Raw genomic sequence first — 27,527 nt, forward strand, 5'->3', positions numbered from 1 at the left:
AAAAATTTATTTAGACACTTAACGTCTTTCAATGTACATATGCATGAAATCGGTCGACATATATACAGACATACTTCCTATAAGCTATAAAAAGAAGAAAAAAAAAAAAGTAAGGGGAGGAAAAAAAAGCAAATTTGTTCATTTTACAAGTCTGTCGCGTGTCGGGCGAGCCCTGTGCACGGGGGAACTCCTAACGTGCACCGCATACACATTCACCACTTGTTTTTAACATCAAAAAAGGTCAGTCCTACAACCTACAAACCCTGAGGCACGCTATCACATTATGAGACCAGAAGTGTGGAGCTAGGGGCCTTCGCTACCCCCCCCCCCCCCCACCACCACCCGACCCCCCCGCTTCACTGATAGTAGTTCCTGTACCGCACCTGGTCCCCGTGGTGGGGGCCCGGCATCTGGCCCTGGGGCGGGGGCCCCTGCATGCGCGGCGGGGGCGGGCCCCTGGGGGCCGGCCACATCCCGGGGCTCAGCCCCCCCGGCTGGTTGAAGGGGGGGCTGAGCGTGGCCTGGTCCTCGGGGAACTGCGGCATGGAGTTGGGGTTGTAGTGGTGGGGCGGCGGCGCGTTCCCCGGGGGCCCGCTGTGCTGCGGCGGGGGCCCCGGCGGCGGGTGGCTCATGTAGGGCGGCATCTGGCCCATGATGTGGCCCGGGGGCGCGTTGATGGGGGGCGGCGCCGAGGACATGGGGGGCGGGGCCTGGTTGTAGCCCATGTGCGGCGTGCCGGCGCCCTGCGGCGCGTGCTGCATGGGGTGGCTGATGGGCGGCGGCGGCGGCGGCGGCGGGCCGTAGTGCTGCTGCGGCGGCGGCGCCATCATGTGGTGGGCGTGGGACACCACGGGCGGCTGGGACGGGTAGTCGCCCGGGTGGTGGTGGGGCGGCGGCTGCTGCTGCTGCTGCTGGGCCGGCCCGGGGCCGCCGGGGAGGGCGTCGCGCCCGGACGAGTCGTCCTGGATGGGCACGGTGATGAGGTTGCTGTGTTTGCGCGTGGTCACCGTGGCGATGCGGAACGTCTCGGGCCCCAGCGCGGAGGAGGGCGGCGGGGCGTCGTGGGAGGCGGGCGGGGGCGGGCCGTAGGGGTCGTGACCCCCGTGCTGCTGCTGCTGGAGCTGGGCGGGCAGGTGCACGTGGTTCTTGGCGAGGTGCGTCGGGGGCACGCGGAAGCGGTCCGGCACGTCGGGGGCCGGCGGGAGGTGCGGGGGGGGGTCGGCGCGGGCCCCCAGCGCGGCCTTGGCGGCCCGCATGTGGCGGTGGTTGACGTGCGCCTGCAGGTCGCGCTGCGACAGGTACGTGCGCTTGCAGCCCTGCACGATGCTGCACATGTACAGGGAGCCGCGCTGGCACTGCTCGATGCGCTGTACCTGGTCCGTGCAGCTGTACATGGTGAGGCTGGAGGGGGGGGGGGGACAGACGGTAGGACACATTTCAATGGAAGGTTGTTTTTAGGCCCATGTGTTCCAAGCCTGCCACTGATTGGCTGAAGTGGAAGTGGGGGAGGTTGTGAGTTGTTTTCATACCTTTCCATTTGTTCCTAAATGTTTGTGTCTTAAATGTGCTGCACTTTGACCAAAGAGATTCCCAAACTCTGGGATAATGAAGTATACTTTGACACGCAGGCAGACAAATGGGGGCAAGACATCGTTTTCTGCCATGTTTTTGATCGTCGTTCCCCGACTAGGGCTGGGTTTGGGGGGTTCTTTTTGGGCTGGAGAGATTTCGTAGCGTGAATATCTAATACACCTTCGACACGCGTAATCTTGTAGAATTAGTAATTACTAAGGTAATAATGCAACGGGTGAATAAATATAGCAAACCGGGTTTGTTATAAACAACTAGACACGACCGGTAACCACCCCCATATGGGGAAACCAATAAATATAATTAAATGTCGTCGGGTGGATTATTTTATCTGGCTTTGACAATAAAGTGAGTGAATACATACTTAGCATGGTTCCTCTCCCAGTTGTAACTCAAAAGATATTTGTGTTCATCTCAACAAAACTAAAAATATTCCTGAAGCTTCATATACAAACAACATGATTCTGTGATGTATCTTTGCACGATTGTATGGATAGACGGTCTCTTACCCTGGACACATCTTGTCCCCCTTCTTCTCGTGAAGCAGAGCACACTCGTAGCAGAAGACATGTTTACAGGGAATCTGGGGAGGCAGAGCGGAGAGGTCAGGGGTCGAGCAATCAGCAGACATAACTTTCTTTAACTTTAAAGTAGTAATCTCGAAGGTTGCCGTTTCGTGCTCTTTGGCGACGCCTATGGCGAAAAGCGATAATTGAAGGTGTTTTTGGCAGTTGGCCTCTTTGCCATGCCTCCATAACAACAACAGCACACGAAAGACAAACGGGAATTCTCCCCCCCCCCCTGACAGTAACTACGAACGTCAAATTGCTTAATTTTTCTTTGGACTTCCACGTTTGTTTGTTTTTTTTAGTAGCCATCATTCTATCCTTTGCTCGGCCGTAGATAGCGACCGTTTACACGCAGCGCTAGCTAGAGATCGGACGAAACAGTACACCGCCCCACACACAGTAGCTCCGCCCACCCATCTCGGGCGGAACTGGCCCTGATGGGTGATGGAGAGGCGTCACTTACTGTGGGCCGCTTGTGATTTTTCGCGAGAGCGTCGCCACCGACACCCAGTTCGTTACATTCACAATACTGCAAATGCAAGGGCTTTTATCAGTGATGACACAATCACAATTGTGTCATCTCATTCGTCAATAGACTGTGAGCAACTATCAACATGAACATCTTCGAGATTATGACTTTAAAGGTGAATATTTTAGATAGTGTTTAGAGTGCACCTACCATTCGTCCATACAGGTGAATGGGAAGGCCGCATTTGTCACAGAAGTGAACGGGTATGTCATCCTTCTCCCCGATTAGATTCAACTGGTGGATAGATGATATTATATTAGCAGCAAGAAATATGCACACATACACACGCATCAAGGTAGGAGTATAACCAGCATTATCAAGTAACCCCCATGAAAGTATTTCATCCGACACGATTTGTTCTGGCTATTTGGACGGAAAACAAAAGCATGAAGAGCTGATAAGAACAAACATGACCATCGCACCTTGTAGTCCCAAAACATCTGCTGGGGATATCTTCTTTGACTTCCAAATACATCTCCAGCCTTGGCACCACAATCAAACCTCTCCTCTTGCTTGAAGCCAAAGCTTTCTGGAAGACAATACATTATCCTACATTAGATTCAGGGCCAAATCTCAAAAGTAAAACCTTCACCAGATGAACACCCAAATGGAGAGAACTATTGCAGGATGCAGTGAAATTGGTAAACACCACAATAAATACAAAACCCAAGCACTTTTTTTGAAACATTTGCAGCCTTGTCTGTTGGCCTGATCAAAGCTCATCTATGGCAACATAATTGGATCTCATAACAAAATGGAAAGTAAAAAAAGAAAAATGACTAAATAATGTCATGCCCAGCCTACCCTCTTCTCCAGGTGGGTTTTTCGAAGGTCTGCCGGTGGTCCGTTGAGGGCGAACCGGGGGCTTGCTTCTCACTGGCTGCTTGGACAACAGTTTGATGGGGATTCTCCGGCGGACATCGGGGCCACCGAGGTTACCCGAACCGTCGCTTCCTTGAAGATCATTGTCTGTTGACAGCGAGCACACGTACACAAATTGTCAATTTGTTCGGTGTCTTCCGAAAACACGCATTGAGGTACCTTTAAGAAACTGGTGCCTGTCTTGAATGAACGGATTGTACCCAAAGGAAGACTTATAAAAGTTGGTGTTGCGTTAAAAACTACACCAGCCAGCTAACGGCGCATATTAGCGGGGTTATAGACTGCACTCCATCCATCCGTGATGACACGCAAACAAACAACCAATACTTGGGATAAACCACCGTAATAATAAACAACTTAAAGCAGAATCAAACCCCCGCCCCCTCACGCAACACGTCCCGGGGGGTGTGAAGATGATCACGGACATCAGCTAGCTTAGCCGCAGAGCATCGCGCCCCATCGGGCTCCACAGAGCTAACTGTGGAGATTACTTCAGGTTTACACCTCCCCACGTTAGTTTACAACCACAAGTACACCGAGAGGAATGATGCCTCCCGCTTTGGTAAAGAGTCCTCCCTGCCAGACGACCCTCAGCCTGTCACTTAATAACTTCCCGCATCGTTTTCAGCCATGGTTTTTATTGTAATTCCCCCGACTAGCTCCGCGTTAGCTGACAGGCTAGCCTGTTTAGTAACGTTAGCCTTTAGGGTGCTTTCTAAGGGCGAGGAGATTTCGTAGTGGGAATATTGAATACACGCTAGACACATGGTATCCCATACAAATAATAAACTGAGGTATGAATGCGTCGGGTGAGTAAATAGAGCAAAACGGGTTATTAGAACTACTAGCCACTACTGCTGCTCACCACTTTGGTCCATGATCCCGACGAGAAGACGCGGTGCATTGTGGGCCAAATAGGGCAATGGAAGGAAAGCGGTGGAGCCTCCACACACACACACACACACACACACACACACACACACACACACACACACACACACACACACACACACACACACACGGGCGCCTGAGCGCACACACACGCGCATGCATGCACAGACACACACGCACACACACACGCAAACACACACACACACACACACACACACACACACACACACACACACACACACACACACACACACACACACACACACACACGCGCAAACACAGACACACACACACACACACGCAAACACAAACACACACAGACATGCACACACATACATGCATGCACAAAATCGTGTCCGTAAATGTACCAAACAGAATAGGCTTCACGTGTCCAGAGTAAAATCTGAGGTTGGCGACACAAAACCCTATGACATGACAGCTGAACTGGTAATGTTATAATATCTCTGCATCTGATCATTGCTGATGTGTGTTGGGCAAACTAGCTTTCCTGTCTGTTTTATTACTGATAAGGGCTCATGGGGTGAACAAGGGTTTGGTCAGTTTCTGTTTGAGCACTGATTTCCAAATAAATTATCAGGCAATCTCGAAAGCAACCGAAGGCTATAAGTTCATAAGTTAATAGGCTAATCAGTTGATCAATAATTTTAGCTGACCTCCGTTTTTGGGATATTTTGGATATCGCACACCAATATTTTGTGTGTGCTGCTATATAAACCTGGCACTGATTTTGAGGCTGCTGTTAATTAGGAATTATCAGTCGGCTAATATAATCAAATAGCCTTTAAACTTCTAAATAATGTAAGGACTATTGTCCTTGAAATTGACACATCTTATTGCACTCTTTGTGTGTGTGTGTGTGTGTGTGTGTGCGTGTTGTAAATTGTTTTGCTGAGCTCTCAGAGTTCAGCATACACTCGTTTTATGAAAAAAAAGAAAAAGAGAGCGCTCGCTCCCGGGGGCAAAGTATCCTGCTGCGCGCTCCCGGGACCATGTCGCCATTTTGATTCGAAAAAATATGACTGAGTTTTTCCTGCTTTGCATGCTAAACTTAGACCCGTTTATACATGATTCCCTGTGTTAAGTACACACCGTAAGTAGGTTGATCTCCAGAAGCGGGGGCCGAGCTGTCCGGTGTTAGGGTAACCAGCACGCCACCAGAGAACATTAAGAGTAAGGTTAGCTTAGCTTTAAGTTAGCGCGTGCTGTCGCAGACTGACCCCTTCAAAACAAAACACATACCGCTAGCTGCTAGTGAGCTAACACTAACTTAGTACCGCTTCATCCAACCACCCGCTCACTCACCGAGGGCGACGAGTGCAACAACCGGGGACACACTCTGACTTGAAGGGGAGTTTTGTGTGTCCTTGTCGAGCCGTGTGCCCTGAAGACCCTAGCTTGAGTTTGAAAACACTTATTGCCTCATCATCACAAAGTTAAACGTAGTTGTGGAGAACCTAGCCTAACTTAGCGCTGACCAGGTTAACTTAGTTCGACTGCTGGCCTGGTGATATGATCACACGCCAGGGTGTTTCGCCTAGTTATTCACACAGGCTTCTAGGGAGGGGCACATGTATGCTGAACCGTCCAGTCTGGGTGTTGTTCTACGAGCGACTAGCCCCTTGCTGCTCCTGCTACCACCACACCAGCGCTAGCTCATGAGCTAACTTCGCTACCAGAGTCACAGTTCGCCCGTCCAGCGGGGTCTGCTGCCACCACCTCCTTTTTTAGGCAGCAGCAGCAACATCTACTATAATGAGGCTGACATGTCTGCTGACAACTGGGACGGTGTGCGTGTGGGATGCACTGTGCATTTCAAGTGCAAGTGAACTCCCCGTTTCAGCTCCCCAAGTCACACCATTAAGAGGTTTAAAAAAAATGTGTTCTGGGGCTGAAAGTTCGTGCTACTGTCATGGTTAATTACCATGGCCACTTTGGGATCGTTTTTTCGTGCTTGTCGTTGTGTAGTAGCGTTGTGGTGAACGATGTTGTACGGGAAAGGCGCTGTGAGTGTCCTCTCTCGGACACGATGTCGAGTCAACTGCCCCTTTAAGCTTGGACCGCGTTCGTTTGCTCAGGCCAAAGAGTCTCTCAAACTGGCCGGTTAGCGTTGCATAATGTCTCTGTGCAATGGCCGAGGCTTAAAGAGTACTTTGTATTTGTGTTTATTGATTTGCTCCGAGGAGTATCAGGACGTTATTTATTGGTTGCTCATCTGGAGTTGGAAGTCAATAGAAATCTGAGCTCCCACCACATGCCAGTCGATGTGCGCACAGCACACCCTGCGAAGGCCACAGCAGATCACTTTACATGTCTTGTGCTTCTGGTCTTGTGTCTTAACCAATAAATTACAAAATATAGGAAGGGATGGGTGTAATATATGTGCCATGGTGTGTGTCAAAGTCCAAGTTGTGCAAGTCCAGTAAGCCATGTCTGCTGGGTAAATATGTACATTATTGGAAAAATGTTGATATTTGATGTTATCTATGAATGTTTTATTTCAAGAGCCAATTATGTGTTTCCTCAACATGCTTACAGGTTTGCCCAGGAAATGTGTCAGAGCGTTTTGAAAGTGTGTCAGACATTCCTGGAACACCATCAAAGTATCGCATGCTATGGTGTTATTAAATAAGCAGTTAAACAACATTTAATTTGGCTGATTACAAAACACTTCATGGTTTTGTAGGGTTGGTTGAAAAATGGAGGAAGTTCTTCAATAACCTAAATGGCCGTACTTCCATAATCACAGTTGAACATTGCATAAACAAACTCTTCCCTGGGCCTCTCTTTAGAACAAGCACATACAACCATTTTACCACCACCTTAGCAGCAGGTGCTCCTGAGCCACCATAGTTACCAAGTGAGCAAACCTCAACAAACTTGAATAGTGACACAACAATTTAAAATGTATTGAAATGGCCTATGCGTTTCATAGTTGTATGCTGTCGTTATTCTGTCTGCTTTGCTTTTCAAATTATATGAAGTCAGCCAGTAATGAGGTAGATCGCGCCGCTGGAAGCGGAAGATGTGGTGACAACACTTGATAAAGTTTAAGGGCAGTTAGCGCACAGAGCACGCTTGTGGTTTTGTTTCTGATGTGAAGCAGTTATGCCTATGGTAACTATTTTAGTTTCAGTGATGTACTCCTTTTGGACCAGGAAAGCTGCAAGCTTTTGCATGGCCTTTTGGTCTTCTCTTGGCGTCGTGCCACAAAGCCGTAGAGATATATAGGTCTAGATGTAGCGATAGTGGTATGTTAAGAGTGCTCCACGGTAACTGTTGCCTAGTGGCTCTAGGCACCCAAAACATGTTGTGGTCTCTGGGCGTGCTCTCCCCCACCCCCAGCACCACTCTCGGCTAGACTACTTTCACCTTACCCTAACATTGTGGCACACACTTGTCGGTGCTCGACACAATTTGGTTTGGTGAGACTATGTCCAGAAACTTTCCTCAGTAGTTGTGGATTGTTCCAAACGTACACTGTTGTTTACTTAATTTTTTTAATCAAATAAATATGTTTGGGATAATAAACATCATGGCTCCCAGTTATAGGATGTCTGAAGTCATTGGCGGTTTGCCCCCCACACGTGGGTACCTGGGGCCCTTTAAGCGTTGGCACGGGCCCCCCACCGAGACTAGATCCTCGCTTGGATCATCTCGCTTGGATCGTCGCTTGGATCATCTATACTCGAGTATAGGCCACTCGAGTCATCGTATTTACCAAGCTAATAACCACTTCCGTAACCACTTTTTATGAGGGGGTTATGGGTGGTTTATCATGAATACTAATATGTAACTTATCCATAATAACTGGTTCATTTAATATGTTGCTAATGTGTCCCATGTAGAAGATGGCTGGGATAGCTGCCCACCTACAACATGGCTCCAGGCCAGCTTATTAGTGGAAGTGGCCGCTGCCAACTCGGTCCCATGTTACTTTGCGGACGGATCACAAGCCGTGATCTGGCTTTGGGGTTTATGTTTGCTACTTGTCGGGACGGGTTGGGTGGTGATAATGCCGGCGGGGGGCAAGTCCCTGCATGGGCGAAGCTCTGCAGGGTGTCATTTACCTCATTCATAAAACCAGCTTTCTATGAAGGCTCAACAGATGAGCTGAAGGTGGAACTGGCAGGGACAAAGATTAAGCTAAACCAACGCATAAGAGCCTCATTCATTACCAGTCAGTCTGTTAGGTTTCGACCTTGTTTGTTATGCTTACCCCCGAGTATATCTGCTAATACCGCACTGACGGAGGTCCGGGCTGGTAGTCTGAGGAAGTACCTTCATTGAAACCCGAAGCCTGATCTGAGTCGGCATAATCCAGCATGATCTGTGTGTACTTTCGGTTCCATAAGGGTTGGTTACCACTTTGGCTGGATTTAACCCACAGGGGCCTAATTTGCTTCTGCCACCAGATTCATTTGAGTCTTGTTGGCACATTGTAATCATCGTCAAAAAGTCATCAAACTTTATTTACTGTAACTTTCGTTCTGTCTCTCGATCTGGAAGTAAGTATCATGGGACAGCCATACTAAAGTGTGGCGCCAAATGCAGTCTCTCCTCAGGACATCTGGTGCCAGGCGAACTTGTTAATTGTAATAGCAGGGACAGAGCCACACCCGGTGAGTACTGTGGCTGGTTCTAATGAGGTAATTAGGCTGAAAGGGAAACTTCAGAAAATACATTGCTACTTGATTCACGACAGACGTGGGAAAACGTCAGGCTTAACATGACAACTGGTGGTGTATGCTTTTAGTTATCCATGCATTTTTTTTATAATACTTGTTAACAGCTTTGTTCATATTTCTAATGTTCATTAACGCCATTTATATTACGTTCTTAATTTAACTCCATCTACACGTTTTGCATTCTGCTGCTTATAGAATTCAGAATATTGCCGGCTTAAGATCACATGTGGACTAATGACTAATGTTAAGAGTAGAGAGTTGACAGCCTTCTTCGCATGGGGCCTCATTAACCCGTTGGGCTCCCTGGTAATCCCTCTACAACCTCATACACTACACAATACACACTACACACCTCTCACTTTACGACACACGGGTTCCTGGGCGCACCTAATTGGTCGATAAGGCTCGGACGTGAGACTGCCCAGATGACACGTTGCATCATGAGAAATCTGAGACGGATCATTAATCTCGTTCTGAGTCGACTCTGGAAGGCCGACCCCGGAACATGCATCCCGGCAGCACGGGGGGTGTGACGGGAAAAACAGGGCTTTACAATGCAAGACTGTTGGGCGAGTGGCGACTTCATTGAACCTTGAAATGTGGCTCTGTTTGGCTAGCTACAGTGAAGAGTGCGTGCTGAATCAAAACTTTGTACTCGCATTGTACTGAGTCAATAAAATGGAGGTCGTTAGTTTTAATGCTTTTCTTTTCTTCCGAATATCTCCCCGCCAGGGACCAAAGAGCGAGACTCTCCCACTTCTATTTTTCTTTATTGGCGACTCGTGAAAGGACTGAAAACAACAATGCTTCTCCTCAACTCGCGCCTGTGGGGAACGGAGTCACTTTGTCCTGGTTTTCAATCGAGCCGTTTATCATGGATCACAGAGTAGAACGTACATACCTGAATGAATGAATACAATGAGAACTCACACCCCTCACCTTCTCCCGAAACCTCTTTTGAGAGTGTTTTAGGGAGTGTTTGCGGGGGAAAAACAACTTTCGATGACGTGACCCACCTGTAGGATCGTGAAAGAAACGGTATACTCTCATTTACTTCTAATGAACTTAAATACAGTATGCGTCCTTTAAACCAGCTACTAATGCAATACAAATGACCCGTACTTTGTCAAAAGGTATGCAGGCATATAATAATGAATAATATATTTTTTAAAGTTTTACTAAGACCTTACTAAGATTATATTTAGGGCATTTTAGCCGACGCTCTTATCCAAAGCATTACAACGGTTCTCCCACGCTGACGGCGGAGTCAACCATGCAAGCCGACAGCCAACCTTCACGATCAGTCAGGGTGAGGCGTCTTGCTCACGGGCTCCTCGACACCCGGCTAAGAGGAGCCTGGGAAACGAACCAGCAACCTTTCCGGTTAAAAGTCAAACCCGTTCAGTCTCCTACTGGGAGCCGCACATGGGTCGCGAGCCGGAGTTTGAAGACCACAGCACTAGAGTAACGGCCTCTTCCCCTATCTCCACCCCAGGTTATGGTGAGCCCTGGGCCGAGTCGTCTTCTAACGAGGCCTACGTTCTGAGCGGAGCCCCATGCTGATAAATGCCGGGCCTCGCCACACTCTCTGCCGTCTGCACAAACACCGATGCCTGCCTGCCCGCGCGGGAGGTGTGAATAAAGAGACCCACGTTTCAGCCACTGGTACGTAGAGCCACACGTTGACCCAGTCTACATCGGGGGGAAACGGTACCTGGACCGAAGCCCCCCCCCCCCCCCCCTCAACATGTTATTTGTGTCGTCACTGTGGCAACGGTTGTTTTTAACTTTTGTGTTCTTTATTTTTTGACGAGGACCTTGAGTGTTGAACAGTGGCACTCCAGATTTTTCGTCTTATTCCGCACGGCTGTTAGACGCCGGTCTGCATGGGCTAATTGAGTCAGACTGTAGAGAGAGAGAGAGAGACGCACGCACGCACGCGCGTGCGGAAAGACGGACATGGTAGCGTGCTAACGCGCCACAAGGCCTGTGCATGATCAAATTCAGCCTAACGTCTTGTCGTAGCCTCCTCGTTTAGCGTCGCCACAGCTGGAGCTAACCAACAGCTTTTTCAAATCAGTGTAACGGATGACGGGAGCGACGGTTCGAAAAAACAACCCTATGAATCAACTCTTAATCCCGTCCAACCTTTCCTCCCTTCCTCCCCCCCCCCCCCCCGGATGTGACCTCCCCAGGGCCGTGCCCCCCGCCCCGGCGGCCGCCGCCACCACCGCCGCCACCATGTTCTGGAAGTTCGACCTGCACACCACCTCCCACATCGACCAGCTGCTGGACCGGGAGGACGTGACGCTGCGGGAGCTGATGGAGGAGGACGACGTGCTGCAGGAGTGCAAGGCCCAGAACCGCCGCCTGCTGCTCTTCCTCTCCCAGGACCACTGCATGCAGGAGCTGGTGGAGCTCATCACCACCGAGCCGCCCGTCGAGCTGGAGGAGCGCAGCCGCTTCAAGTGAGTCAGCGTTAGGGGGCGGGGGGCGGGGGGGGCGTCTCTGGGGAGCGGATCTATGACCCGCGATCGTCCTGCGTCTCTCCACCACCCGGGATGGCTGGGAGCCTCTACTAGCCGTGTGGGGGGAGATTGTGTTTACACGTGTTTTGTTCGACAACGAAAAAACTTGAGATTGCATTTGAACAGCAAACGGTGTTATGGATTTTGGGTTAAAAGTGTCATTCATTCATTCATTAATTCATTCATTCATTCATTCATTCTGTCCCTGAACTTAAACCTCATAACTCTTAACATGTCAATTCCATGCTCTTCCAGTTTAACTAGTTTACATAATTACGTGCCGGAATTCTGAGGAAGTACCCTCATTGAAATCCGAAGCCTTTTGATGTCTTGGCATAATCCAGCATTGTCTGTGCTGTGTGTACATTTGCTTCCACACATTTGCATGAAGCCGGATTTACATTTTCTTTTTTTTGCGCTGCTCGATCAGAAAAACAGCTATATTTAACTGTTTTTGTTTAGCTAAATTCTGCTCTTAGTACAGATATTTTTAGTAGTTTCGTTTATTGATCTACTTTTTTTTTTAAGTATATGTGTGCAGGGAACTTGCAAATTAAGAATTTCCTTGCCCAGCGCAAACTATGTTTCCATTGTGTATATGACAATAATCGATCTTGTATCTTGTTTTATGGAAAAAATCATGTTCACGATTATTTTGGTCAATATTGAAACACGTTTAGTCCAATGATTTTTTTTTTGAGTTGAAAACATAATTTCTCTCAAAAAAAACTAAATGATAAAAAAATGTAGAAATATGTACCCAGCTGTTCAAATTCTAAAACATTTTAAGAATAGAATTAATGTATTAAAAAAAGAACAGAAGTTTAGGATTAGGACAAGCCGTGCTCCCGTCATTGTCCTCGCTCCGTGTTCTCCCCACAGGTTCCCGAACATCGCCTGTGAGCTCCTCACCGCCGACGTGTCCATCATCAACGACAAGCTGGGCGGGGACGAGTCTCTCCTGGAGATGCTCTACCACTTCCTGGAGCAGGGCCAGCCCCTTAACCCCCTACTGGCCAGCTTCTTCAGCAAGACCATCGGTAATCTCATTGCCAGGAAAACAGAACAGGTAAGGGTGGCATGAGGAAAACGCTTCGACGGCAAACTGCCTTTCTCCGACCCCCACACAGTAGTGTGCACATTCTGCGCTTGCGTCAGATGCAGGCGCTAGTCTCGTGGTGCTAATCTCGTGGCGCTAGTCCCTCCCACACACTGTGCTGATTGGCTGGTTATGTGCTAGCAGACACACACCCAATCAGAGGCCAGGAGCAGAGGGAGGGAGGGAGGGAATCATGTAAATAGTTATTTTTGTTTATTTGTACATAGTTATTTATAGTATTTTTTACTATTCAGTTTTGGTGTTTTTACCATTGCAGGTTAACTTTTTAAGTAAAAATAATAGCCAAAACACTTTGTTTTTTAGCTTTTGTTTACAGTATGCATTTTGGGTAGCCAAAGGGCTTTTATAGAGTCTCCAAAAGGATCCTGACCAACACGAATGGACATATCATTACATAAAAGGAGCTGGAGACTTTATCTTTTTATGCTTTGTTGATCTGCTTTTACACGCAGCATCACAAGACCTAGGGCTCAGTAGTGTTTCCAAGGGATATGGAGTTACTCAAGGTACTACAATCAGCTTGGTTTTAGAGGTGTGTGTGTAACCGGCCTGAAGGAAAAACAATATTGTAGCCTTCCCAGCACTGTGTCAGTACATGATAGTTATTCTGATAATGTCATATAATTCTACAGGTTCTCAGCTTTCCAAAGAGACCAAGCATGTGATCAGAGGTCATACTATGAAGGAGCAGTGCTCTCTAAAGTATTGACGGTTTCAAACTTTTCCTTGCCAGGTAATTTCCTTCCTGAGGAAAAAAGAAGGCTTCATCGGCCTGGTGCTGAATCACATCGACGCGTCGGCCATGATGGATCTACTGCTGCGCCTCATCAGCTGCGTAGAGCCCGCCCCCTTGAGGCAGGAGGTCCTCGTGGTGAGTGCTCTCTCACTGACTCCCACTATTAGTGACTCTCTCTCTCTGTCACTGACTCTCTCACTCTCTCTCTGTCAGGGACTCTCTCTCTCTCTCTGTCTCTGACTTTCTCTCTGTTGCTGACTCTCTCTCTATGTTAGTGACTCTCTCTTTGTCGCTGTCTCTCTCTCTGTCACTGACTCTCACTCTGTCGCTGACTCTCACTCTCTGTTAGTGACTCTCTTTGTCGCTGTCTCTCTCTCTGTCACCGACTCTCTCTGTCACCGACTCTGTCGCTGACTCTCACTCTGTCGCTGACTCTCACTCTGTCGCTGACTCTCACTCTGTCGCTGACTCGCTCTGTCGCTGACTCTCTCCTTCTGTCTTTCTCTGTCGCTGACTCTCTCTCACTGACTCTCTCTGTCAAAGGCTCTTTCTGTCTCTCTTTTGGCCTGTCTCTCTCTCTGTCTCACTCTCTAACTCTCTGTCTGTCTATCTGCGACTCTGTCGCTCTGTCTGTCCCTTCCTCCCTCCCACCTGTCTAACTGCGTGGCTCTGACTTTGTCCCTAACAATGTCTTTCTCCTCTGCCAGTGGCTGAATGAGGAGAAGCTGATCCAGAGGCTCATAGAGCTCATCTATACGGGCAAAGATGAGGAGGTGAGAGGCGCTCAGCGGTGCTCATATCGGGCCCTTCCCCGTTGATATAAAACCAATAGATAAGTATCATCATCAGCATTGTAATTAAAATGTCCCTTTGCACGAAAATATATTGGGGTCTTTGGGAAAGGTTGGAGGAAGAGTCTCGGATATATATATATAGTAGAATACACTGTACATACTGCTTCCTATGTTGTACTCGCCATGGTTTCAGACACGAGTGATGGAGGTGCCGGCCCTAACGACCTCACTCCTTCCACGTTCCCTCTCCTTCCATGTTCCCTCTCCTTCCACGTTCCCTCTCCTTCCACGTTCCCTCTCCTCCAGAGACAATCGAACGCGTCCCAGACGCTCTGCGACATCATCCGCCTTAGCAGAGACCAGGCCAATCAGATGCAGGAGAACGTCGAGCCCGACCCGCTCCTGGCCGTGCTGGAGTCGTAAGTTACGGCGGGGCCACGCCCTGAGGGGGGGGGGGTCCTTGGCTCACGGAGGCTATGGCAGGGGGGGCTACACAGCCTCGTTGATGCAGACGTCAAGTTTGACTGGGAACTTTGAGGTTTTGTCAGTCTTTCTGTCTGTCTCTGTTCCACTCTCACTTTCTGTCTGTCTCTCGCTTACTGTCTCTGTTCCACTCTCTTTCTTTCTGTTTGTCAGTCTTTCTGTCTCTCGCTTGCTATCTCTGTTCGACTCTCTTTCTGTCTGCTGTCTGTCAGTCCTTCTGTCTGTCTCACTAGCTAACTCTGTCCCTCTCGCTATTTCTGTCTGTCTTTCTGTCTGTCTGTCTGCAGTCTTTCCATCCGTCTGTTTGGCAGTCCTTCTATCTGTCTCTCGCTAGCTAGCTCTGTTCCACTCTCGCTTTCTGTCTGTTTGGCAGTCTTTATATCTGTCTCTCGCTTGCTAGCTCTGTTCCACTCTTTCTGTCGGTCAGTCTTTGTTTGTTCCTTGTTTTCATTTTCTGTCTGTCTCATTACTCTTTCGCTCTTTCTCTGTCGCTCTCTCCCTCCCTGTTTTCATTGTGGGTCAAAGGGATTTATGTGGTTTTTGAAGTTGGTCCGTTGTTGAGTGAGAGCGTTTTAGCCACATTGAAACGTTCTGCAATTTAGCCTTATGGGGCAATATCCCAGACGATGTACTGCCTGTGAAAGGGCTTGTTTTGTCCACTGACAGGCTCAGACTGTTATTATAAGTGTCTGTAAGCATGAGGGAATGAATCCATCCCTACAGGGAAATAGAAATGTTACCGTGCCAAAACCAAGTCTTGCTCATTAAGAAGTCCTGCTGCTCTGAAATCTCACGAGAGTTGTCTTGGAGTAACGGAGGCGTGAGTGAGAGTTGGAGAGAGGAGTGCTGGCAGGAGTTTGGTGTGTTGGGATAACGGAAAGCTCAGTGTAGTGTCATCTAAAATAGTTGGGTGGAGGAGGGTTGAGATTGTAATGACAACGGGGACACTTTCTGCCACGATTCGACTCTTCGAAGTGCAAGATTTCAGAGCGAGACCTCTTCTTGAGCGAGACTTGGTTAGACAGACATGCAGGATCAGGCGAAAGGTAAAGAAAAACGTATTAATTCTCTGTAGGGATCCTTTCCATAATGTTGTCAGACGCTTGTAATACAATCTGAGACGCACAGCGGCTGAAACAAGCCCTTTTAGAGGGCAACACTGGACACCACATGGATACAGGTTCATAAAAACCTGACAGACAAATGAAAGCGCTGTATCAAACATCTAGCGAAGTGGAGTACAAACTTTTAAGTGGAATAACGACCTGAAGGTGATGTCTTGACATTAGATGTGTATATTATTTATGTTATTATTTTACGCACTTATTCTATGTTGTACGTCCTTGCACTTAGAAATAGTACTTAGCATTGTGTTGCATCTTATCTCATCTTTGTTGTACATGGGGAATGGGTTAACCAATCGATTGTTAATGCTTGGCACTTGTTTCTTTGGACATCCTAAATGTACCGACAGCTATATATATATATATATATATATATATATATATATATATATATATATATATATATATATATATATTTTTTTTTTTTTATGTCGTTTTGGATAAAAGCGTCTTGTATGCCCTGAATGTTAGTGTCAGCATATCCCCCTCGTCCCCTTCTCCCCAGACAGGACAGTGTGGCCGGGCTCCTCAAGTCCATGTTCGAGGGCGACCGCAACGAGGCGGCCATCGTCAACGGAACTCAAGTGCTCCTCACCTTGCTGGAGACCAGGAGGTCAGGGTAGGTCTGAGGCTGCTAGGACCGGGGGGTTTGGGAACAACGAGTAGTAGTTCGGGAGGCGTAGCGGGTGGACTGGTAACCGGAAGGTCGCCGGTTCGATCCCCCTAGCAGAGTGTCGACGTGTCCCTGAGCGAGACGCCTCGCCCCTAACTTGCTCCCGACAGGGGTTGGACGTCGCTATGTGTGTCCGACGCCGCCGTCGGCGTGTGTACGTGCGTGTGAACGGTTGTAAGTCGCTTTGGACAAAAGCCATTTGTGAAATTTCCCCTGCGTATAAGCCGCTCAGTTTTCGGGTTCTTTTGGTTTCTAGGACATCAAACAAAGCTGCAATCTGATCAGACGCATTAACCGAGTGGGTCAGTGTGAGCCGGGTCAAAGTCGGTCGTGGTTGGACTTTGAGAGCAGTGTCTGTTACGCCGAGCACACCGCCGACGCCTCTGTGTGAACACGTTGGTAACGCCGGCAACAGCGACGCTGAATGCCCATCTGCTTTAGAAAGAGTGGGGGGGGGGGAGACTGTCTTGTGACTATAGGGTCAAAGGGACAACCCCGAGCTCTATGGAAACATTGCGTCAGGTTGCGTTGAAACCGCACGCACCACCTGCCGTGAAGCACTGCCAAAAGACAGACAGACAGACGACAAAACAGGCCAGATCATGTTCCTGTCATTCACTTTTCAATTCAACCTATGTTTACTCAGGCCTTAATCCCAGTTACAGTCTCGAAGGCTTAACACGCCGTAGATTTATGACGCTGTCCTTCCTGACCCTAACCCACGGGCTACAGCGCGAGGATTGGAACAACTCCCTGAATAAGCATGGAGGAAATCTTGAGAAGGAACGCAGAGTTGGGGTTCCCTCCTTCCAGGGATGATCAGGAGGAAAACTGGGGGTTCACCGTAGACATAGAGTAATACCAGCAAACATTTTAAGAAGATTCAGTTAAGAAATATGATTTTGGTCGATGGTGCTGTTTCAAATGTTCATAAAAGCCTATCAATAGAAAACCAGAATCCTATCGATAAACATTGGTGTGTTCCGTTGTAACTGGGGAGTCGGGATTTCCGAGTGTACATAACGACAGCGTTCGCAGTGGTGAAAGCTGTAGTTGTATACAGTTCATCAGCAATTCTGGCGTATAAATGTGGTAAATTAGTCGTACACACGGTATTGTCCGACGTCTATCTTGGGACATGTTACGTTGTTGTATTCTGGAAGATGTCGGGCTAAGTAACGCGACAACCGGTATTGCCGAAACTGGCTAACCTGGTCCGAAAAGCTATTGACTTCCGATTGTATACGTAGCGCAGCATTTGTCGGAACACCGTTAAACAACCGATGACGTTCTTGTGTCCCGCAGGTTGGAGGGGCTGATGGAGCTCTACTCTCAGGGTTACGAAAGGTCTTACACTGTCAACAGCAGTATTTTACACGCCATTGAGCCCCATCTAAAGGACTTCCACCAGCTTCTCCTGGACCCCCCCAAGGTAAGGCCCCCCCCCCCCCCCCCACACATCGCCTCTCGAGGTCGGCCAATCAGGAGCTCTCGCTGCCCCCGCCTTCCTGCACCCACCCGCCCAGACTCCTTTTAAGACCGTTGATGAGATCGCCGTGTAATTTGAAGAACACGCTAATGACTGGAAGAGCATTTTCCCACCGTCGATAAAGATTAGCTTACGTTTTAATGGAACGCCTGCAAACTCTTGCGCCTCTTTGTCGGAACACAAATCGCTTTTTGTTCAGACAAAAAATCTTGTGTCTCTAGTGGGTTGACCTTTCATTAGCGAGTGTGACGTTGACATTGCTGTCGTGTGCACGTCGTCCGGTCGAGTCCTCGTGCGTCGGGGGTGTCTACCGATGAACGTTAAAGCGCTCCTTTTCTGTCACCGCAACAGAAAAGTGCAATATTGACGACGGTGGGCCTCCTGGAGGAGCCGCTGGGCAACGCCCGGCTCCACGTAGCGCGCCTGGTGGCCGCCCTGCTGCAGACCAACTCCCCCAGCGTCTGCATGGAGCTCTGTCGGCTGTCCTCCATGGACCTACTACTGGTACGGCCTGTCTGTCTGTCTGTGCGTGTGTCTGTCTGTTTCTCCCTCTCTATGTTTGACTTTCTGTCTCTCTGTCTGTTTCTCTGTCTGTCTGTTTCACTGTCTGTCTGTCTGTTTCTCTGTCTGTCTGTTTCTCTGTTTGTCTGTTTCACTGTCTGTCTGTCTGTTTCTCTCTCTATGTCTGTCTGTCTGTTTCTCTGTCTGTTTCTCTCTCTGTCTGTCTGCCTCTCTGTCTTTTTCTCTGTCTGTCTGTTTCACTGTCTGTCTGTCTGTTTCTCTGTCTGTTTCTCTCTCTATGTCTGTCTGCCTCTCTGTCTGTTTCTCTGTCTGTTTCTCAATGTCTGTCTGTTTCCCTCTCTCTCTCTCTGTCTGTGTGTCTGTCTGTTACTCTCTGTTTCTCTGTCAGTTTCTGTCTCTCTCTCTCATTGTCTCTCCCTCACCCATTGTCTCCTCTAGCTTGTTTGCTCTGTCTTTCCGTCCACCCTCTGGGTATCTGTTTCACTCTTTCTCTCCGTCTCCCTCTGGCTATCTCTGTTTCACTCTTTCTCTGTCTCCTTATCAGTCTTCTTGTTTGTCTCATTCCTCTTTTGTTACTCTCATCGCTCTGTGTGACGCTCTCCCTCCGTCACTCTTTGTCTGCATCAGGCAGGGAAGCACCGACCCCTGATACACCGATAGATAAGATAGATGAACTTCCTCTTCCCGTCTCTCTCTCTCTCTCTCTCTCCCTCCCCCTCCAGGATCTGTTCTTCAAGTATTCCTGGAACAACTTTTTGCACTTCCAAGTGGAGCTGTGCGTAGCGTCCGTCCTGAACCACCCGTCGGGGGAGGACCGGCCCAACGTGGGCCTGCAGAACCACAGCGAGCCCCCCCCCGCAGCCGCCACCCTGCCCGAGCCCCCGGCCCAGGAGGACGCAGGGGAGCCGGCCAAGCCCGCCGACCCCGAGGGCTCCACCCACAGCACACTGGTGTCCCATGTAAGTGCGAGTATTTTTTTTCGCGACACTTCATAGAAAACATATCGTTAGCATCGTAGTAATTGCCGTAAAAGTCGTATTTTGTGGTTCCTCATGTATTTGGCGTCAAACACGCCGAAGTCAAATAGCGGACTTAGGCAGATAGTGATTATGGAATGTAACAATCACTCTGATTGGCTTAGGATATAGCCAATGAGGCACAGTTAATCAGCAGCGTTAGGAGAGTAGAGTCAGGTTAGATATCACAATTCGGCCAGAATTCGACTTAAGCATTCATTCTTTGAGGCTAATGATATACAATTTTCGTGTGAAACGGATCACTGTTGATGACTTAAAACTTTAAAATCAGGATTTTAAATCGTTCTTGTTCAGTATCTGTATGGGCAGCCTATGGATATCTGTACAGGCTAAGGGAGTGAGCATCAGCGCGTTCCCCGTGAGAAGGAATGATGAAACTAATCCCGTTTTTTTACGCGCCCTCAGCTCTTCCAGACGTGTCGGTTGGTGCAGAGGATTCTGGAAGCCTGGGAGCAGAACGATAAAATACAGTAAGACGCTCCTCTGAGGTTCTTCAGTGTGTGTGTGTGTGTGTGTGTGTGTGTGTGTGTGTGTGTGTGTGTGTGTGTGTGTGTGTGTGTGTGTGTGTGTGTGTGTGTGTGTGTGTGTGTGTGTGTGTGTGTGTGTGTGTGTGTGTGTGTGTGTGTGTGTGTGTGTGATTTAAGCCCATTAGATTAGTGTACCGTGCTTTTCCCATAGAATTTCACCGTTGGTGTGTGTCAATCACAGATCCGAGGGCGGAGCTAGGAGAGGCAACATGGGTCACCTGACCAGGATATCCAACATGGTGGTCCAGAATCTGGAGAAGGGCCCGGTCCAGATCATGATGGCCGACCTCATCAAAGGTAGACGGAGACGCCACCATCACAAAGCCGTCGCAAGCACCTCAGAGCGCGTTCAAATTGGCCCTCGGTTCTCCGAACATCCTCACTGTACCGACAGTGATATGTTGTTTCTCTCTTCTGACAAATGTACTTATTGTAAGTCGCTTTGGACAAAAGCAAATGTAGGCCGCCCTGGTGGCTGACTGAGTAGAGCTCGTACCGTGTGGGCTCAGTCCTGAAAGCAGCGGCCCGGGTTGGAATACCACCCGGGGTCCTTTGCTGCATATCCTCCCCTCCATCTCCCATACCGTCCTCTCTGTCTCACTCTATAAAAATAAATAGAAAATCACCCAAATGAATCAATTGAATGTCAATGCATTTCAGCATTGCTGTAAAACCGTGTATGATTTTAATAAATTTCTATCTTTCTCTCTCTCCCTTACTTTATCTCTTTCTATCTTCCTCTTTCTATTTCTCTCTCTCTGTCTCTCTCACTCTCTCCCTCTCCCCCTCCCTCCCTCCCCCCCTCCCTCCTGGCGTTCTGTCTCAGGTGGTGACTCTGAGTCTGCGTCGCAGAGCGCGCAGGCGTCTAGTGTCTCCTGTCCTGCAGAGCTGCCCGACGACTGCAGGGGGCGCTGGGAGAGCTTTGTGGACGGCACCCTGCGGGAGACCAACCGGAGGAACACTGTGGACCTGGTGAGAGAGAGCCCCCCCCCCCGTCGGCCCCCCCACCACCGCAGCCTTCTTGACACACCCCTGACCTTTGACCCGCAGTCGACCTGAAATAAACACAGACTGGTGTTTTAGCTCGGAGTTTGTGCGTCGTCCTTGAAACGACTTCTTTACACACCTTAACTAACTGTGTGTGTGTGTGTGTGTGTGTGTGTGTGTGTGTGTGTGTGTGTGTGTGTGTGTCTGCCGCTGTCTGTATGGGTGTGTTTGTCTGTCTCTGCGTGTGTGTTTTTGTCTGTCTGTCTGTTTGTGTCTCTGTCTCTGTGTTTGTGTGTCTCTCTCCCTGGGTGTGTGTGTGTGTGTCTCTCTCTCCCTGTGTGTCTCTGTCTCCCTGTGTGTGTGCGTGTGTGTATCTCTGTCTCCCTGCGTGTGTGTGCGCGTGCCTCAGGTGAGCACCCACAACATGCACTCCTCCAGCGAGGACGACGACATGGAGAGCCCCTTCCCCAACGACCTCTCGCTCCAGCAGGTAGGAGTCCGGGGGTCCCGTCGCCGCGGCAACGTAGGGCTTGGCCAGGGGTCAGCGCTGTTGGCACGGTCACCGCGGGGACAACGATGATCGCCATTAATAGTCTTGATTAAAAAAACAAAAGAAAAAACTGTTGAAATGAATTAAAAATCAGGCTGAATGTTGTTAGAACTACAGACATTTCAAGAACGGTTCCGGCCTGAACTGGTTTCCCCTTCTCTGGGGTTTCAACGCTCCTGTTCTGATAATGTTAAGGGCACGTGTCTCCTCATCGTCATCAAATTAGACTTAACCATCAACATCCTGATTCCATGGCGATGTAGCCCCATTCAAAGACCCCAAAGTGATCGTAATGCTTCATAATGGGCCAGCCCCCCCACCACCACCACCCCCGGTGTAGAGGAGGGTTGGAGGCGGTTAAGGCTGCAGGCCGCACCAGGGTCTTTCTGGGGTGGGGGCGGGCAGCGGTTGTGTTGCGTTGATGTTGTTTTGTAAGTGAGCAGCTGTTACCACCGCCCCTAGGCGTTCTCCGACTACCAGATCCAGCAGATGACCGCCAACTTTGTGGATCAGTTCGGCTTCAACGACGAGGAGTTCAGCGAGCACGACGAGAACATCAAGTACGTCGTCGTTCCCCCCCCCTCCCCTCCCCCGGACAGAGGATCGCAGATCTGCTGCTCATGTCTTATAGGGCTCTACGATCAAACGTGCACGCTAACACGGTCGTCGGGCACTCTTACGTAGTCCTTGTGCTCTCTTGCATAGAGTGAACATTCACGACAAGCGTGCACTCTTACATAGTCGTCGTGCACTCTTACATAGTCGTCGTGCACTATTACATAGTTGTGCACGCTTACATAGTCGTTGTGAACTGGATGGTAATAAGGGATTCAAAAAGAAGGGTGAATAGCTGTCTCTGTAAGGGTTTGTATAAAATGTGTTGCCGGTGCGTTGTTTAACCCACTTCTCTCCTCTGTTCTCCTCCACAGTGCTACGTTTGACCGAATTGCCGAAATCAATTTCAATCTAGATGCTGACGATAATAGTGTAAGTGTTTGAACCGCTGTGATCCTACATCAGGGGTTCATGATCCACGCACGTACCTTCACGAATGTTTGTTTTGCCGTGCTTTGTACCTTTTTAAGATGTGTATTTGTGGAAAGATGTATGAATCAACAAAGACGATGTGTGTGCGTGCCAACAGGCCAACGCGGCCGCGTTCGAGGCGTGCTGTAAAGAGAGGATACGCCAGTTTGACGACGCGGACGAGGAGGAGGACATCTGGGAGGACAAGGAGATCAACTATGCAACGCAAGCAAAGTCCAGAACGAGGTAGGCCCCGCCCCCCAGTGGGTCTGTCACTCAAAGTCCAGAGCGAGGTAGGCCCCGCCCCCAAGTGGGTCTGTCACTCAAAGTCCAGAGCGAGGTAGGCCCCGCCCCCCAAGGGGTCTGTCACTCGAAGTCTAAAACGAGGTGGCCCCGCCCCCCCGTGGGTCTGTCACTCAAAGTCCTGAGCGAGGTAGGCCAAACGATGCTCCCATTGGGTGGTCCTCTGAGTCAGTCATTGTGTTAAACCCGCCCCCCATAGTTCGATATAAACGGTGCTGATTGGCCGAACCCAGGCCAGGTCTGCAGAGACTGTCTGAACCTTCTTGGGGTTACTAGGTTATCCATGTATGACCTTCTTGGGGTTCACCTCCAGGTTCGGGGTGTCCAGCACAACGGAGGGCAGCTCCAGGGGCAGCCTGGAGAACGGGGGCGACCGGGACACGGGCTCCGGGTCCGGCTCGGACGAAGAGGAGGAGGAGGAGGAGGTGGAAGAGGAGGGGGAGGAGGAGGGGGAGGAGGAGGAGGAGTCCACGCAGACGCAGCAGCAGGAGCAGCAGCAGCAGCTCTCAGACGCAGGTAACCCCAACCCCACCCACTCAAACACCATCACCCCACCCACTCCAACACCCCACCCTCCACCAACCCCACCCACTCCAACACCATCACCCCTCCCACTCCAACACCATCACCCCACCCTCCACCAACCCCACCCACTCCAACACCCCACCCTCCACCAACCCCACCCACTCCAACACCATCACCCCACCCTCCACCAACCCCACCCACTCCAACACCCCACCCTCCACCAACCCCACCCACTCCAACACCATCACACCACCCTCCACCAACCCCACCCACTCCAACAACCCACCCTCCACCAACCCCACCCACTCCAACACCCCACCCTCCACCAACCCCACCCACTCCAACACCATCACCCCACCCTCCACCAACCCCAACCACTCCAACACCCCACCCTCCACCAACCCCTCCCACTCCAACACCCCACCCTTCACCAACCCCACCCACTCCAACACCCCACCCTCCACCAACCCCTCCCACTCCAACACCCCACCCTCCACCAACCCCACCCACTCCAACACCATCACCCCACCCTCCACCAACCCCACCCACTCCAACACCATCACCCCACCCTCCACCAACCCCACCCACTCCAACACCCCACCCTCCACCAACCCCACCCACTCCAACACCATCACCCCACCCTCCACCAACCCCACCCACTCCAACACCCCACCCTCCACCAACCCCACCCACTCCAACACCAACACCCCACCCTCCACCAACCCCACCCACTCCAACACCCCACCCTCCACCAACCCCACCAAGCCTCTTTTACATTCAATTGTATTTGTATTGCTCCTACTCACAGGTACAGTCTCAAAGGGCTTAGCTCAGGTTGTGTATCTATGACCCCCCCCAAGCCCTAACCACTAGAGGGCAAGAAGTAAACTCTAATAGTTTGCAAGGAAGGAATCTATGGAAGGACCGCAGAGTTAGTGCTATAATCGACAGACACACACACATGCATACATACACATGCATACAAGCAAAACAGCTTTTACAGTCAGAAGACGCATGGGGGGTTCAAACACACTCCCTTTGGGACTGCTGACGTTTACATTCAGGGCATGTAGCGGGCACTTTTATCCAAAGCGATTTAACAATGAAGCACGTTTGTCCGAAGAAAGAGAAACAACCATATATCGCCGTCGGCGATATATGGTGAGGATGTTCATAGATCAGTGAGGATGCTCATAGATCCAAGCTCTAACAATCGCTAGGTTAGCCCGTTCCCCGTACGCAACAGAGATAGCTAGGATAAGACGATACACGATAAGTAAGTTAAGTGCCAAAACAGAGAGATATGTCCGGACATCGGCTCAAGAAGAAGGCCGGTCTTGACGTGGTGACTCTGACACTTTGTGTGTGTGTGTGTGTGTGTGTGTGTGTGTGTGTGTGTGTGTGTGTGTGTGTGTGTGTGTGTGTGTGTGTGTGTGTGTGTGTGTGTGTGTGTGTGTGTGTGTGTGTGTGTGTCCCCGTCCCCGTCCCCGTCCCCGTAGCTCCGAGCTGGACGGCCAGCTTCGGGGAGGCGGGGGGCCCCACGACGACGTCCCCGTCCCCGGTGGGCTGGGAGGCAGCGGGGGGGAGCCCGGGAGACTCTCAGCAGGGGACCGGCTGGGCCAACTTCACCCAGTTCCAGCCCTTCTGCGGGTGAGCGCCCACGCCTCGAGACGGGGCGCAGCGCAGCTAGTGGTCCAGCAGAGGACCTGCTTGGGCCTCAGTCCGGTCCAGTGCTCCGGTCCACGGTCGTGAGCCTCAGTCCGGTCCAGTGCTCCGGTCCACGGTCGTGAGCCTCAGTCCGGTCCAGTGCTCCGGTCCACGGTCGTGAGCCTCAGTCCGGTCCAGTGCTCCGGTCCACGGTCGTGAGCCTCAGTCCGGTCCAGTGCTCCGGTCCACGACCGTGAGCCTCAGTCCGGTCCAGTGCTCCGGTCCACGGTCGTGAGCCTCAGTCCGGTCCAGTGCTCCGGTCCGACCGGAGCACTGGACCGGACTGAGGCTCAAGCAGCTCCAGCTAGAAGGCTGAAGCCCAGTCCAGTAGCAACTCCACTGGACCGGGGACCGGATTACTGGACTGGATTACAGGACCGGACTGAAGCTCACTAGCTGAAGTCGATATTTGCCGAAAATCAGAATGTTTTTTAGATCGTCATTTTCTCAGATTTATGTTCTGTTATCATGATTGTTGGCGGTCGGTCGGTGTTAACGTGTCCGGTCGGTGTTAACGTGTCCTTAACGTGTCCGTGTGTCCGGTCCGTGTTGACGTGTCCGTTTGTCCGGTCCGTGTTGACGTGTCCGTGTGTCCGGTCCGTGTTGACGTGTCCGTGTGTCCTGCAGCAGCCAGGCTGGCCCTAGGTGCAGCTCTCCTGTGGACTCGGGAGTCGCAGACAAAGAAGCCAAACACAACCAGGACAAGAGCGGACCCGCTGCTGCTGCTACTGGTGAGGGTGAGTGAGAGGGTGAGAGTGGGTGAGAGTGAGAGTGGGTGAGGGTGGGTGAGGGTGAGGGTGGGTGAGGGTGAGAGTGAGAGTGGGTGAGGGTGAGAGTGTGTGTTAGTGTTTGAGTTTGAGAGAGTAAAGGGCTGATTTTGGTTCCACGTCGACGCAACCCAAGGACCAGGCAGACGCTTCGACGCAGTCGTGAACCTCTAACCCTTCCATTGCGTTGACATGGAGCCATAATCAGCCCTTTAGTGTGTGAGAGTCAGTGAGTGCATTAGTGGGGCTGAGTGAGTGAGGGTGAGTCTGTGAGTGAGGGTTAGTGTGAGTGAGTGAGAGCTAGTTGGTGAGTGTGAGTGACCTGGGAGTGTGTGAGTCTTGACTTTTTAACCCTAAAGTTTCCCGCTCGTGCTTCTGCAGTCCCCCTCTAAAGTTTCCCCCGGACCTCCGGTATGAGTCCGTAACTCGGCCCAGCTTGACGTGTGTCCGTCTGTCTCCTCAGGAGCGGCGCCAAAGCCCCCCCCCGCCGCGTCGGACAGCAGCACCCCCCCCGCCTCCGTCGGCGTGGCGGGAGACACGGCGGCGGCGGCGGCGACCGTCGCCATGGTAACGGAAGACGCTGCCGCCCCGACCGACGAGCAGAAAGACCTCAAGAGGTGGGTCCGGCCCCCGGTACCACGGAGGGGGGGGGGGGGGGGGGGGTCCTGACACTCACCAGGACAGGGGTCCTGGCTGCTCTCTGACCCCCCCCCCCTGACCAAAGTGTGTGTGTGTGTGTGTGTGTGTGTGTGTGTGTGTGTGTGTGTGTGTGTGTGTGTGTTGCAGTGAGGAGAGCCCCCTCTCCCTGGAGAAGCTCTCCCTGGCGGATCCCCCTGTGATGGCCGCTGAGCAGCCGTGTTCTGCCGACGCGCCGCCGAGTGCGCAGGCCGACAGGAAGTAGGTGTCCCACGGCCGCGCTTTGAGGCTCCGCCTTTTTTTTCCGTTTTCACCTTTCGTTTTTTTTTGTTACTTTTCTCTTCATTAGGGGTCCAAGCCAACAGGTTGGATCCCTGTGGTTTTTGTAGCGATTTTTTTTTTTTTTTTTATTATTCGAAAAATGCACATTATAAAAACCATCTTTATTTTCATTTTATTTTTTATTCATCAATCTTTTTTTTTTGTCTATTTTATTTCTGATTTTTACTCTTTTGCTTTGACTATTTTCTTTCCCCTCTTAATTCATTTTTTCTTTTCATACATAACCTTTTCCACTTCTACTCCTTTTCCTTCTACAATTGTGTTACTCCATTTCTTTTTTTAATGTTCATTTTTCTCCCTGTCCTGTTTATCTCTCTCCCGTTGCTCCTCTGCCTGAGTGAAAGCCCCTAAGGACCCCCACGTCTCTAACCTCTCCCCCCCCCCCCCCCCACCCAGGGAGGACCCCAAGCCGGCCGAGGTGTCCGTGAACGGGCCCGTCTGAGAGCGCGCCCGGAGGTACGCCACCCGCCCCACCCCACCGTCT

The 27,527-nt window shown here is 50.6% G+C and overlaps 2 protein-coding genes across 7 annotated transcripts; one reads left to right on the forward strand and one right to left on the reverse strand.

Annotated features, from left to right (window-relative positions):
• Positions 1-356: 356 nt before the first annotated feature.
• cbll1 (Cbl proto-oncogene-like 1, E3 ubiquitin protein ligase) lies at positions 357-4,510 on the reverse strand. Of its 2 annotated transcripts, XM_056588078.1 has the most exons (7): positions 4,436-4,510; positions 3,493-3,657; positions 3,111-3,217; positions 2,839-2,922; positions 2,623-2,688; positions 2,100-2,173; positions 357-1,401 (listed from the first exon to the last, which is right to left on the reverse strand). In XM_056588078.1, the coding sequence occupies exons 1-7, from the start codon at positions 4,446-4,448 to the stop codon at positions 357-359; spliced, it is 1,554 nt and encodes a 517-aa protein (XP_056444053.1). In that variant the 5' UTR covers positions 4,449-4,510. The 2 variants fall into 2 exon arrangements, with proteins under 2 accessions (XP_056444053.1, XP_056444054.1); XM_056588079.1 differs by lacking the exon at positions 2,623-2,688.
• A 956-nt stretch (positions 4,511-5,466) lies between these two features.
• LOC130380733 (serine/threonine-protein phosphatase 6 regulatory subunit 2-like) lies at positions 5,467-27,527 on the forward strand. 5 transcript variants are annotated; one of them, XM_056588043.1, is made up of 23 exons: positions 5,467-10,832; positions 11,363-11,635; positions 12,578-12,764; positions 13,549-13,686; positions 14,259-14,324; positions 14,652-14,764; positions 16,458-16,571; positions 17,931-18,057; positions 18,466-18,618; positions 19,359-19,595; positions 20,079-20,143; positions 20,382-20,497; positions 21,027-21,172; positions 21,597-21,677; positions 22,200-22,297; positions 22,667-22,724; positions 22,882-23,009; positions 23,380-23,582; positions 25,091-25,241; positions 25,926-26,035; positions 26,529-26,682; positions 26,852-26,962; positions 27,440-27,527. In XM_056588043.1, exons 2-23 carry the CDS (start codon positions 11,409-11,411, stop codon positions 27,483-27,485), a joined length of 2,829 nt encoding a protein of 942 aa, XP_056444018.1. In that variant the 5' UTR covers positions 5,467-10,832; positions 11,363-11,408; the 3' UTR covers positions 27,486-27,527. The 5 variants fall into 5 exon arrangements, with proteins under 5 accessions (XP_056444018.1, XP_056444020.1, XP_056444019.1 ...); XM_056588045.1 differs by having other exon boundaries at positions 25,926-26,029; XM_056588044.1 differs by having other exon boundaries at positions 25,929-26,035.

This window comes from Gadus chalcogrammus, chromosome 4 (genome assembly GCF_026213295.1).
Source record: "Gadus chalcogrammus isolate NIFS_2021 chromosome 4, NIFS_Gcha_1.0, whole genome shotgun sequence".
NCBI classification, from domain to species: Eukaryota; Metazoa; Chordata; class Actinopteri; order Gadiformes; family Gadidae; genus Gadus; species Gadus chalcogrammus.